Source organism: Scyliorhinus torazame, chromosome 18 (genome assembly GCF_047496885.1).
Source record: "Scyliorhinus torazame isolate Kashiwa2021f chromosome 18, sScyTor2.1, whole genome shotgun sequence".
Taxonomy (NCBI): Eukaryota; Metazoa; Chordata; class Chondrichthyes; order Carcharhiniformes; family Scyliorhinidae; genus Scyliorhinus; species Scyliorhinus torazame.
The window spans coordinates 84,677,438-84,690,664 of NC_092724.1; the positions used below are offsets into that span (position 1 = coordinate 84,677,438).

Consider the following 13,227-nt stretch of genomic DNA (forward strand, 5'->3'; position numbering starts at 1 on the left):
GTATTTTCCCCACTCCCCTAATTAGAAAGAAAGACTTGTATTTATATAGCACGTTTCATGACCACTTGATGCCTCAAAGCGCTTTGCAATCAATGAAATATTTTATGAAATAAAAACAAAACGTTGGAAATACTCATCAGATCAGGCGGCATGTGTGAACAAGGAAAAGTGTAGCACAGAACAGGCCTTTCAGCCAGTGCCGACCACGCTGCCCGTTTAACCTAAAACCTTCTACACTTCCAGGGTCCGTATCCTCTATTCCCATCCTATTCATGTATTTGTCAAGATGCCCCTTAAACATCCCTTTCGTACCTGCTTCCAGCACCTGGGAAGCGAGTTCCAGGCACCCACTATCCTCTGTGTAAGAAAAACTTGCCTTGCATACCTCCCCTAAACTTTGCCCCTTGCACTATACGCCTATGTCCCTTTGTAATTGACTCTTCCACCCTGGGAAAAAGCTTCTGGCTATCCACTTCGTCCATGCCCCTCATAATTTTGTAGACAGAAACAGAATTATTATTTCATGTCTGTGACCATTCATCAGAACGGAATTGTTAATTCTGCTTTTCTCTCCACCAGTGTTTTCTGTATTTATTTCCGATTCCAGCACTTGCAGCATTTAGTCATTATTGTAATGTAAAGGAAACACAGCAACCAAGTTATGCGCAGCAAAATTTCACAAACACTATCACAGAGTTATGTGATAATGAACAGATAATCTGTTTTTACCTCCTTCTGTGAGCACGTGTAAGTATCCTGACACCCAGAATCCACGTGATTATTCTGGAGTTACATATGAATTAGGCCATTCAGCCCCTCGAGCCTGCTGTGACATTCAATAAGATCATCGCTGATCTGTTTGTGTTGAGTTCCACATTTCCATGTAACCCCGATAACCTGTCATTTCCTTGTCTACAAGAATCTGTCTACCTCTGTCTTGCCTTCTGTTGCTGACTTCACTATAGAGAATACAAAATATATTCCATGACCAAGTCTAATATAACCTGCTCTCTGGTTTGTTCCAGAATGCACTGCTCTAAGAAACTATCTCAAAAGCCATAAACACCTTATCCAAGCTATTACTATCTGGCTATTAGGAGCTGGTTTAGCACAGTGGGCTAAATGGCTGGCTTGTAATGCAGAAGAACGATGCCAGCAGGGTGGGTTCAATTCCCGTATCGGCCTCCCTGAACAGGCGCTGGAATGTGGCGACTAGGGGCTTTTCACAGTAACTTCATTGAAGCCTACTTGTGACAATAAGTTATTATTATTACTTCCAAACTGATTTTTCTAGTAGATTAAAGTCACCCATGATTATTATCACAAGCACTGAATATTTCTTCTTGTATATTTTGCCCTACATTGTGGTTACTGTTAGGGGCCTGTAGACCTCTCCGACTAATGACTTATTTTCCCTACTATTCCTCATCTCCACCCAAACTGATTCCTGATCTCCTGAACAACAATGACCTCTAACTATTGCACAAATGTCATCCTTGACTAATGGTGCTGCCCCTCCACCCTTACCTGGCTTCCTACTTTTATCTTGTATATTCCTCAATATTCAGGACCCAATCCTTGTCCTCCTGCAGCCATGTCTCAGTAATGTTGATCAGATATTTATTGATTTCAATGTGTGCTACCAATTTGTGTACTTTGTTACGAATGCTGCACACAATCAGACCGAGCTTTTAGTTTAGTTGAAAAGGCCTTAAAAACCTCCCTCCAATACCTCTCCATCTTCGGACAGGACCGAAGCATGTGAATATGGTTTGCGGGGCTCCTCCCACAGGCATCTCACACATCCTCCACTCCTCAAAGAGTCAGCTCATCCTCTCCCTCGTGAGGTGCGCCCTATACACGACCTTCAGCTGTATCAGCCCCAACCTCGAGCACGAGGTTGAGGCGTTCACCCTCCGGAGCACCTCACACCATAGACTCTTCCATAACCTCCCCCAACTCTTCTTCCCACTTGGCTTTAATACCCTCCAAGAATACCTTATCCTCCCCCAAAATCCTCCAATAGATCGCCGACACCACTCCATTCTCCATTCCCCCCTGCTGTCAATACCTCGTCCATCAGCGAGGGGGCCGGCGCTATCGGCAAGCTCTGAACCTCCTGGCAAAGTCCTGGAGCTGCAGCTACCTAAATACTTCCCCCTGCCCCAGTCCACATTTCTCCCCTCAACTCCTCAAGCCTCGCAAAACGACCACCCAGTAACATCTTTTAATACCCTGACTCCTCTCTCCACCCATCTCCAAAACCTCCTGTCCAACTTTCCTGGCTCAAACATCCCTATTCGGCATCTCTCTTAACCCCGCCCACACCTTAAGAGTGCTGACTCAACAGCCTCCAAATCTTCAGTGTCACCGCCACCACCATTGGACTCCCCGAATATTTACCCGGGGCCATCAGGAGTGGCGCTGTTGACAACGCCCTCAGCCCCGACCCCTGCACAGACTCTCCTCCACCCTAACCCACTGGGACCCCCCCCACCCCCCCCCATCACCTTTTCGGCATTAGCTGGCCAATAATAGTGTAATAGATTTGGGAGGCCCAACCCCCCTATGTGCCGACCTCTGCAGAAGAGAGCAGCACGGTAGCACAGTGGTTAGCACAGTTGCTTCACACCTTCATGGTCCCAGGTTCGATTCCCGGCTAGGCTCACTCTGTGCGGAGTCTGCACGTTCTCACCATGTCTTCGTGGGTTTCATCCGGGTGCTCCGGTTTCCTCCCACAGTCCAAAGATGTGCAGAGTAGATGGATTAGCCATGATAAATTGGCCTTGGTGTCCAAAAAGGGTAGGTGGGGTTACTGGGTTACGGGGAAAGGGTGGAGGCATGGGCTTAAGTGAGGTGCTCTTTCCAAGGGCTGGTGCAGACTTGATGGGCCGAATGGCATCCTTCTGCAATATAAATTCTATAAATAAGATCTATAAGAACTACTTTCCTAACCCTGGCTCTCTCTTCTCTCCCCCCCCCTCCGCCCAAATAAAGGCACTGAATACAAACAAAAAACACCACAGCATATTCATTTTAATCGCCTGTACCCGACCTGCCAATGACCGAGGATGACTATATTCTCTTCCTCTCTTAATTGTCTCTATTCTTTGATAAAACACATCGTTCTTCATTCCACATTGAACACTTGCTCCCACTATTTAGTTTAAAACCTTCTCCTATTTCCCGAGTTATGCGGTTTGCAAGAACACTGATCGCAGCACGGTTCAGGTGTAGTCACCCCCAACAGCACAGCCCCAGTACTGGTACCAGTGCCCCACGAACAAAATCTCACTTCTCTCACACGAGTTTTTGAGCAATGTATTCATCTCTCTAATTTAGTGTACCCTATGCCAATTTACATGAAGCTCAGGTAATAATCCAGAGATTATAACCTTGGAGGTTTTGTTATGTAGTTTAGTGCCTAGTTCCTCTTACTCTCTTTGTAGAACATCTTTCTTTGTTCTATGTCATTGGTATTTACATAGCAATGGGATCCACCCCCTCCCATAGCAGGTTCCTCTCTTCCTGAGAAGATGACTTGCATCCTGGCATGGTCAGGCAACACTGCCGTCTGAACACTGTTAGTCCCCCTCACTATACTGTACCCTATTCCCACTACATTCCTTTTTGCTCCACCCACTTGATTCTGTACGACGATGCCATGGTCAGTCAATAAATCCACCCTGCAGCTCTCACTCTCATCCAAACCAGCTGAGAGAATCTCAAACCTGTTGGACAATTGCAGAGACTGACATGCCTGCATTCCAGCCGCCTGGGTCCCCTAACCTGCCTCACTCACAGTCTGACCCTCCCTGTCCCTGACCAAATCAGAAGACTCTATCCTAAGCGATGTGGCTGCCTCTTAGTACAGAGAATCCAGGTAGTACAGAGAATCCAGGTAACTTTCCTCCTCCCTGATGTGCAGCAGCATCCGCAACTCGGCCTCTAGCTCAATGACTAAGCCAAGTTCCTCGAGCTGCGAACACTTACTGGAGACGTGTACATCACCATTGGAAGAGGCTGCTGCCTTTACTGAAACCAGTTAGACCAGTCCCCCCTGATGTGGTACATAGTGCACCTGTCAGCAGCAGAAAGGTAGACCAAACTATCTTTATATAGCATCTTCCACATCACCGCCATGTGGCACAGTGGTTTATAGCCAAAACATTGCCGGTTAAAGGCCAGTGTACGCAGTGCGGGAACCCAGAGGTGTTGATAGGTTTATGAAGGTACTAAACTTGCAGCCATACACTCGGTGTTCAGTAGGACTCAGTGGTTCAGTGTCTGAGCTTTCTCCCGATCCCTGCATGGGGATACTGATATCGATAACAGCAACGTGAATGGTGTCTTGACTGAGACCAGATATTTCGGTCCAGGCGGTGAATTAGATCAGAGAACTTGCGCTTTGGTTTGTCAGAAGAAAGAGAAAAAGAAAGATGAATTTCACAGTCTTGAGGCTGCCCCACAATGTTTCCACGCAGTGAAGTATTCTTAAAAAAGTTTAGAGTACCCAATTATTTTTTTTCCAATTAAGTGGCAATTTAGCATGGCCAATCCACCTAACCTACACATCTTTGGGTTGTGGGGGTGAACCCCACGCAGACACGGGGGAATGTGCAAACTCCACACAGACAGTGACCCGGGGCCAGGATTGAACCTGGGTCCTTGACGCCGTAGGCAGCAGTGCTAACCACTGCACCACCGTGCCATCCCTCCAGTAGAGTATTACGGGAGGTGCAGTTGCCGTTGCTAACTTTGACAAGCTGAGTTTTTACTCTGTGGTCATTAGCAAGACTGGAAGCCATTGCCCATTGCCCATTACACATCCAAAGATGTGCAGGTTAGGTGGATTGGCCATGATAAATTGCCCTTAGTGTCCAAAATTGCACTTAGTGTTGGGTGGGGTTACTGGGTTATGGGGATAGGGTGGAGGTGTTGACCTTGGGTAGGGTGCTCTTTCCAAGAGCCAGTGCAGACTCGATGGGCCGAATGGCCTCCTTCTGCACTGTAAATTCTATGATATTCTATGTTACAGTGTAGTGTTGAGAAGTTTCTGTGGCTGTCATCCTCTTTGCCTGTGATGGGGATGGGGAGGTTTTGTGATACAGCCTGTAATGGGTGTTTTTCTCCCCTTTGTGTTCAGGCTCATGAAGGAGATGATGAGACAGCCCGGCCCCTCGCTGAATCCCTCTTACTGGCCATTGCTGACCTGCTCTTCTGTCCTGACTTCACCGTCCAGAGCCATAGGAAAACCGGACCGGTATGTCTCTCCTGGCAGCTTCCTGCCACTTAATGGGTGGGATTGTTAATGTGTTTGTCAAGGTGAGGAACGCTGCACAATGGAACATTCTTCATTTCAGGCTCCTATTGTCAGTATCGAAAGCACCACAAGGACAGGTAGAGCACAGGTTGCAAGTAGAGTAAAACTCGCTCTAGAGTCTCATCAAGGAGCAACCTGATTTTCCTGACAGGTGTACTAGTTACTCTCACACTGATTGAGATCAGTGAAACACTCATTGAGGCAGCTAGTACTATTTGTGCCACCCCCAATATTGTACCCCAGTGTTATAAAGTGACAGACCTGTGCCCACTAATACCATAGTATTATACGACAGACCTGTATCCACCTGTACTGTACTTCAGTGTTATACATTGAGAGACCTACACCCACCAGTTCTGTACCCCAGTATTATACTGTGACAGACGCAATAGTACTGTATCCCAGTGTTAGAGTGACAGATCTGTACGCCCTAGTACTGAATCCCATTGTTATATAGTGACAGACCTGAACCCAACTATACTGTACGCCAGTATTATACAATGATAGACCTGTACCCACCAATTCCATACCCCAAGGTTATGCAGTGACAAAGCTGAACACACTAGTACTGTATCCCAATGTTATACAGCGACAGACCTGTACCCAACAGTACTGTACCACTGTACCCCAGTGCTAAACAGTGATGGACCAGTACCCCAGTGCTGTACAATGACCTGTACCCACCAGTACAGTACCCTAGCGATATGCAGTGACATATCTGTATGCACTAGTACTGTACCACAATGTTACACGGTGACAGACCTGTACTGTACCCCAGCGTTATTCAGTGACAGACCTGCCCCCACCAGTACTGTACCCCAGTCGTATACATTGAGACCTGTACCAACCTGTACTGTACCCCAGCGTTATACATTGAGACCTGTACCCATCAGTACTGTACCCCAGTGCTGAACAGTGACAGATCTGTGCCCACCAGTACTGTACCCCAGCCGTATATACATTGAGAGACCTGTACCACCAGCACTGTACTCCAGTGCTATACAGTGACAGACCTGTGTTGTACTTGTTAAATCTCTGGTACTTTGACCAGTTCACTTACTCAAAAGTTTTACCTAGGGTGTCTTTATTTACGAGGAGAACCAACCACAAACACAAGTTCAAAATTCAACAATATTTATTGACACAATTAACCCGTATAGTACCCACAAGATACTAGAGGTACCCAAAATCAGTGTCTACTACCCATAAAGATGGCTTGGTAGGCAATGGATCTGATCGCTGGAATTCCTCTGGCCCGTCTTCACAAAGGTGGTTCTCGCTGGCGGTCTCTTCCTCCCTTCCTTCTGGTCTGGTCAAGGTTGGGTCTGGTCTTCACTTCTCCGATCTGGTCAAGGTCACCTCGCAAGCCGAGTCTTCGCTCCTGAGAGGCCCGGACTGCCTATTTCTATCCCCTTTTCTTCATGCCCTTTGCCATTTCTTCTGTCTTTCTACCAATGATGTCTCGGGTGTGGGGCGGGTCTCAGCAGCCAATGGTCCGGTTGATGATCGTTTGGCAGGCTACCTGAACCCGCCCCAGGTGTCCCATCCCTGGTGGTGTGTGCTGCATATAATCTGTTCCCGTATAAGGTAACAGGAGAAACTCTGGGTGACAGAAAGATTGGCTCGATCTGTGTTACTGACAATAGACCTGTGCCTATCGAGAGGGTGCGATGATCTGGTGGTGGGTGATTGATGGGGCAGATCCAGACATGTTCTGGCAGCTTGTCTGTTGGTTGTGTATTTGACTTTGGTTAAATCTGAATTCCAACATCATGCCTGAGGTTTGATTGCAGTATGATTTTAAAATGCCCAATTATTTAATTTAAAATGGACAAGGTTTAAGTCATGGCAGGAGAGCTCAGACCCGTGTCATGCTCCTCTTGTGAGATGTGGCAAGTCAGGGACCCTTCTGGTGTCCCTGACTCCTTCATCTGCAAGAAGTGTGTCCAACTGCAGCTCCTGTTAGACCGCTTGACGGCTCTGGAGCTGCGGATGGACTCACTTTGGAGCATCCGCGATGCCGAGGAAGTTGTGGATAGCACATTCAGTGAGTTGGTCACACCACAGATTAAAATTACTGAGGCAGATAGGGAATGGGTGACCAACAGACAGAGGAAGAGTAGGAAGGCAGTGCAGGGATCCCCTGCGGTCATCTCCCTCCAAAACAGATTTACCGTTTTGGAAACTGTTGGGGGAGATGGCTCACCAGGGGAAGGTGGCAGCAGCCAGGTTCATGGCACCGTGGCTGGCTCTGCTGCACAGAAGGGCGGGAAAAAGAGTGGCAGAGCTATAGTGATAGGGGATTCAATTGTAAGGGGAATAGACAGGCGTTTCTGCGGATGCAAACGAGAATCCAGGTTGGTATGTTGCCTCCCTGGTGCAAGGGTCAAGGATGTCTCGGAGCGGCTGCAGGGCATTCTGGAGGGGGAGGGTGAACAGCCAGCTGTCGTGGTGCATATAGGCACCAACGATATAGGTAAAAAACGGGATGAGGTCCTACAAGCTGAATTTAGGGAGTTAGGAGTTAAACTAAAAAGTAGGACCTCAAAGGTAGTAATCTCAGGATTGCTACCAGTGCCATGTGATAGTCAGAGTAGGAATGACAGGATAGCTAGGATGAATACGTGGCTTGAGAGATGGTGCAAGAGGGAGGGTTTCAAATTCCTGGGACATTGGGACCGGTTCTGGGGGAGGTGGGACCTGTACAAATTGGATGGTATGCATCTGGGTGGGACCGGAACCAATGTTCACGGGGGTGTGTTTGCTAGTGCAGTTGGGGAGGGTTTAAACTAATGTGGCAGGGGGATGGGAACCGATATAGGAAGTCAGTGGGGACAGAAACAAAAGGCAGGAAGGGAGAGTGTGTAAAGCATGACCAGAGAAAGCAGGGCAGAGAGCAAGCAAAGTCTACATTAAACTGCATTTATTTCAATGCAAGGGGCCTGACGGGCAAAGCGGATGAACTCAGGGCATGGACGGGCACATGGGACTGGGATATTATAGCTATGACTGAAACATGGCTAAGGGAGGGGCAAGACTGGCAGCTCAATGTTCCGGGGTACAGATGCTATAGAAAGGATAGAACAGGAGGTAAGAGAGGAGGGGGTGTGGCGTTTTTGATTAGGGAGAACATCACGGCAGTACTTAGAGGGGATATATCCGAGGGTTCGCCCACTGAGTCTATATGGGTGGAACTGAAAAATAAGAAGGGAGAGATCACCTTGGTAGGACTGTACTACAGGCCCCCAAATAGTCAGCGGGAAATTGAGGAGCAAATATGTAAGGAGATTACAGATAGCTGCAAGAATAATAGGGTGGTAGTAGTAGGGGACTTTAACTTTCCCAACATTGACTGGGACAGCCATAGCATTAGGGGCTTGGATGGAGGGAAATTTGTTGAGTGTATTCAGGAGGAATTTCTCATTCAGTATGTGGATGGACCGACTAGAGAGGGGGCAAAACTTGACCTTGTCTTGGGAAATAAGGAAGGGCAAGTGACAGAAGTGCTAGTGAGGGATCATTTTGGGACAAGTGACCATAATTCCATTAGTTTTAAGATAGCTATGGAGAATGATAGGTCTGTCCAAGAGTTAAAATTCTTAATTGGGGCAAGGCCAATTTTGATGGTATCAGACAGGAACTTGCAGAGGTAGATTGGGGGAGACTGTTGGCAGGCAAAGGGACGGCTGGTAAATGGGAGGCTTTTAAAAATGTGTTAACCAGGGTGCAGGGTAAGCACATTCCCTTTAGAGTGAAGGGCAAGGCTATAGGTTCATAGGCTATAGGACAGGGGTTCATTCACCTGAGGAAGGAGCAGCGCTCCGAAAGCTAGTGACATTGAAACAAACCTGTTGGACTTTAACCTGGTGTTGTAAGGCTGGTAGAAGTAGGGAACCCCGGATGACTCGAGATATTGAGACTCTGGTCAAAAAGAAGAAGGAGGCATATGACGTACATAAGCAACTGGGATCAAGTGGATCCCTTGAAGAGTATAGAGATTGTCGAAATAGAGTTAAGAGGGAAATCAGGAGGGCAAAAAGGGGACATGAAATTGCTTTGGCAAATAATGCAAGGGAGAATCCAAAGAGATTCTACAGATACATAAAGGGGAAAAGAGTAACTAGGGACAGAGTAGGGCCTCTTAAGGATCAACAAGGACATCTATGTGCAGAGCCACAAGAGTCCTGAATGAATATTTCTCATCGGTATTCACGGTGGAGAAAGGCATGGATGTTAGGAAACTAAGGGAAATAAATAGTGATGTCTCGAGAAGTGTGCATATTACAGAGGAGGAGGTGCTGGAAGTCTTAAAGCTCATCAAGGTAGATAAATCCCCGGGACCTGATGAAATGTATCCCAGGATGTTGTGGGAGGCTAGGGAGGAAATTGCGGGTCCCCTAACAGAGATATTTGAATCACCGGCAGCCACAGGTGAGGTGCCTGAAGATTGGAGAGTGGCGAATGTTGTGCCCTTGTTTAAGAAGGGCAGCAGGGAAAAGCCTGGGAACTACAGACCGGTGAGCCTAACATCTGTAGTAGATAAGTTGCTAGAAGGTATTCTGAGAGACAGGATCTACAAGCATTTAGAGAGGCAAGGACTGATTTGGGGCAGTCAGCATGGCTTTGTGCGTGGAAAATCATGTCTCACAAATTTGATTGAGTTTTTTGAGGGGGTGACCAAGAAGGTAGATGAGGGCAGTGCAGTAGACGTTGTCTACATGGACTTTAGCAAAGCCTTTGACAAGGTACCGCATGGTAGGTTGTTGCAGAAGGTTAAAGCTCACGGGATCCAGGGTGAGGTTGCCAATTGGATTCAAAATTGGCTGGACGACAGAAGGCAGAGGGTGGTTGTAGAGGGTTGTTTTTCAAACTGGAGGCCTGTGACCAGTGGTGTGCCTCAGGGATCGGTGCTGGGTCCACTGTTATTTGTGATTTATATTAATGATTTGGATGAGAATTTAGGAGGCATGGTTAGTAAGTTTGCAGATGACACCAAGATTGGTGGCACAGTGGATAGTGAAGAAGGTTATCTAGGATTGCAACGGGATCTTGATCAATTAGGCCAGTGGGCCGACGAATGGCAGATGGAGTTTAATTTAGATAAATGTGAGGTGATGCATTTTGGCAGATCGAATCAGGCCAGGACCTACTCAGTTAATGGTATGGCGTTGGGGAGAGTTATAGAACAAAGAGATCTAGGAGTACAGGTTCATAGCTCCTTGAAGGTGGAGTCGCAGGTGGACAGGGTGGTGAAGAAGGCATTCGGCATGCTTGGTTTCATTGGTCAGAACATTGAATACAGGAGTTGGGACGTCTTGTTGAAGTTGTACAAGACATTGGTACGGCCACACTTGGAATACTGTGTGCAGTTCTGGTCACCCTATTATATAAAGGATATTATTAAACTGGAAAGAGTGCAGAAAAGATTTACTAGGATGTTGCCGGGACTTGATGGTTTGAGTTAGAAGGAGAGGCTGGATAGACTGGGACTTTTTTCCCTGGAGCGTAGGAGGCTTAGGGGTGATCTTATAGAAGTCTATAAAATAATGAACGGCATAGAGCATAGATAAGGTAGATAGTCAACATATTTTCCCAAAGGTAGGGGAGTCTAAAACTAGAGGGCATAGGTTTAAGGTGAGAGGGGAGAGATTCAGAAGGGCCCAGAGGGGCAATTTCTTCACTCAGAGGGTAGTGAGTGTCTGGAATGGGCTGCCAGAGGTAGTAGTAGAGGCGGGTACAATTGTGTCTTTTAAAAAGCATTTAGATAGTTAGATGGGTATAGAGGGTTATGGGCCAAGTGCGGTCAACTGGGACTAGCTTAATGGTAAAAACTGGGCGGCATGGACTGGTTGGGCCGAAGGGCCTGTTTCCATGCTGTAAACTTCTATGATTCTAATTTTAATCAGGCCTAAAAGCTAGGCACTGGTAGGGCACCACACCTGTATGCACCATTATTGTGCCCCAGTGTTGGTTAGTGATCGACCTCCTGGTTCCTTCTCTATCTGGGTTGGTGAAGCCAAATAGGGGTCTATTGTTGGGATCGACTAATTCAGCACAGAGCCAGGGTCGATACATTCCAAATGTCTTTATTGATGCACTGGATGGTTCACTGATCAAATGGGACGCCGGGGAGCTTGTGGTTTAAAAAAACGTTTACACAAAAGATGGTAAGTTAGTGATGCTGTTTATGTGGAGAGTAAGGGAATGGAAATCTCTGATGTTGTGGACGACCTTGCAAATGAGAACTAAGTGCGGGCAATTGCGATGCAAATGTTGCAGAATGTAAAGTGCCTGACGGGGAAGTGAAGCATTTCCTGCAGCTCTTTCCCTTGTGGATTTTGAGTGCAGCCCTGAGTATCTTGTAGCTACTGAATATGCTGCTCAGTACAATTTTCGTAGCACTCCAATACCTGTCCATTATGCACACCTGGCAGCTGCTTTTACACAAAACACACACTCTAGGGGGCTGTGGATTTCCCCAGATGTTGGTCTGAAGGTGGTAACTCTAGTTGGATGCCTTGTGGTAGGTTCATGACATGATCCCCAGGTTCCAACACCCCACCTCCCTCTCCCCTCACTCACCATCAGCGTCCCGGTACATATCCCAGTTTCCCATTTCCCTATGTCAGTTTGAAAGCAAAAAGGCTCTTTATTACCCCACTTTTTCACTTTTACATCCCTCATCAGTTTCCTGGAACTAATGGTTTCCTTTGCAAAATTTAACGTGTCTTTTCTAAACAAAGAAAAACATTGTCTTTCAGTTCCTCCACCGTTGCTGGCTGTGAATTCTGCAAATATCTCATGTTCTTATTAAAAAAACTCATGCCTAACTTTCCTGTTGTCCCTTTCTAAATGGTGAATGTCTTCTGACCTTCCCGTATCCTTTTCTTTTTCAAAAAGTAATGTCCTAGAATGAAGATCTCTTCCCATAACTTAGCCCTCGACAATTCAGAAATGAGATTTGTAATCTCTGAATTCACCCAATCGTTCTGCAGCTTTCTTGTAATCTAAAGATCAAAGATGATGGCACTATGCCAGAGATAATATCACAGCCGTTGGCTTATGGGTTACATCCTTAACTATATATATATATATATATATATATATATATGCTCAACATTTCATTTGCTTTCATCAACCAGTGAATCTTGGTCCAATAATTTTTAAATTTAGAGTACCAATTAACAGCAGTAGCTCCACTCTGTCACATACTTGTGACAATAAAAGATTATAATTATCACTGTGCCACCCCCTGGTCCGATGTTTTTAACCACTCATCTATCAAAAGCTGGCAACCTCTTTTCTTGTTTCAATCATGTCATCGTTTAATTTGTTTTCATGGTTCTCAATTTTTTCTCATGAATTGACTTTCACCTCCTCTGCTGAATTGTGTCAGCTGTTTGTCCATTGACATAATCTCTCAAGATCTTTTAAAACCATTAGTATAATTAAACACTACCCAATTTATGGTTATTCAAATTGCGGATGCCTTGGACTGTATCCTGCCCTCTGAGTCATTTATATGTAAATTCTGAACAGCAGCAGCTCCAACACTGACATCTGTGGTATTCCGCTGTGACAGATCCCGACTACCCGCCTTGCTCTTTTTACCTTTCACTACACATCAGTGGGGGTCGGTTTATCTCCATTGGCTGGTCAGCTGGTTTGTGATGCAGAGTGAGGCCAACAGCATGGGTTCAGTTCCCGTACTGGCTGAGGTTAACCTTGTAGAAAGCAGCCTATGGTCATCTGGGACTATGGCAACTTTACTCTGGTACACTATCATGGGCAAGTATCTTTTGAATCAGTTTGTTACATTGGATGTCTTTTCTTGTGGTTAGAATGTGGAGCTTGCTACCAAAGCAGATGGTCGAGGTAAATAGTTTAGATGGTCTTGAAAAGAA

The 13,227-nt window shown here is 46.3% G+C and overlaps 1 protein-coding gene across 2 annotated transcripts in view; it reads left to right on the plus strand.

Moving 5' to 3' along the window:
• LOC140395338 (protein HID1) overlaps positions 1 to 13,227 on the plus strand; it is a 306,127-nt gene that overhangs the window by 46,668 nt on the left and 246,232 nt on the right. For both annotated transcript variants that reach the window (XM_072482976.1, XM_072482977.1), the window contains exon 4: positions 5,147 to 5,263. In XM_072482976.1, coding sequence (XP_072339077.1) covers positions 5,147 to 5,263 — 117 coding nt within the window. The remainder of the gene's footprint in view (positions 1 to 5,146; positions 5,264 to 13,227) is intronic.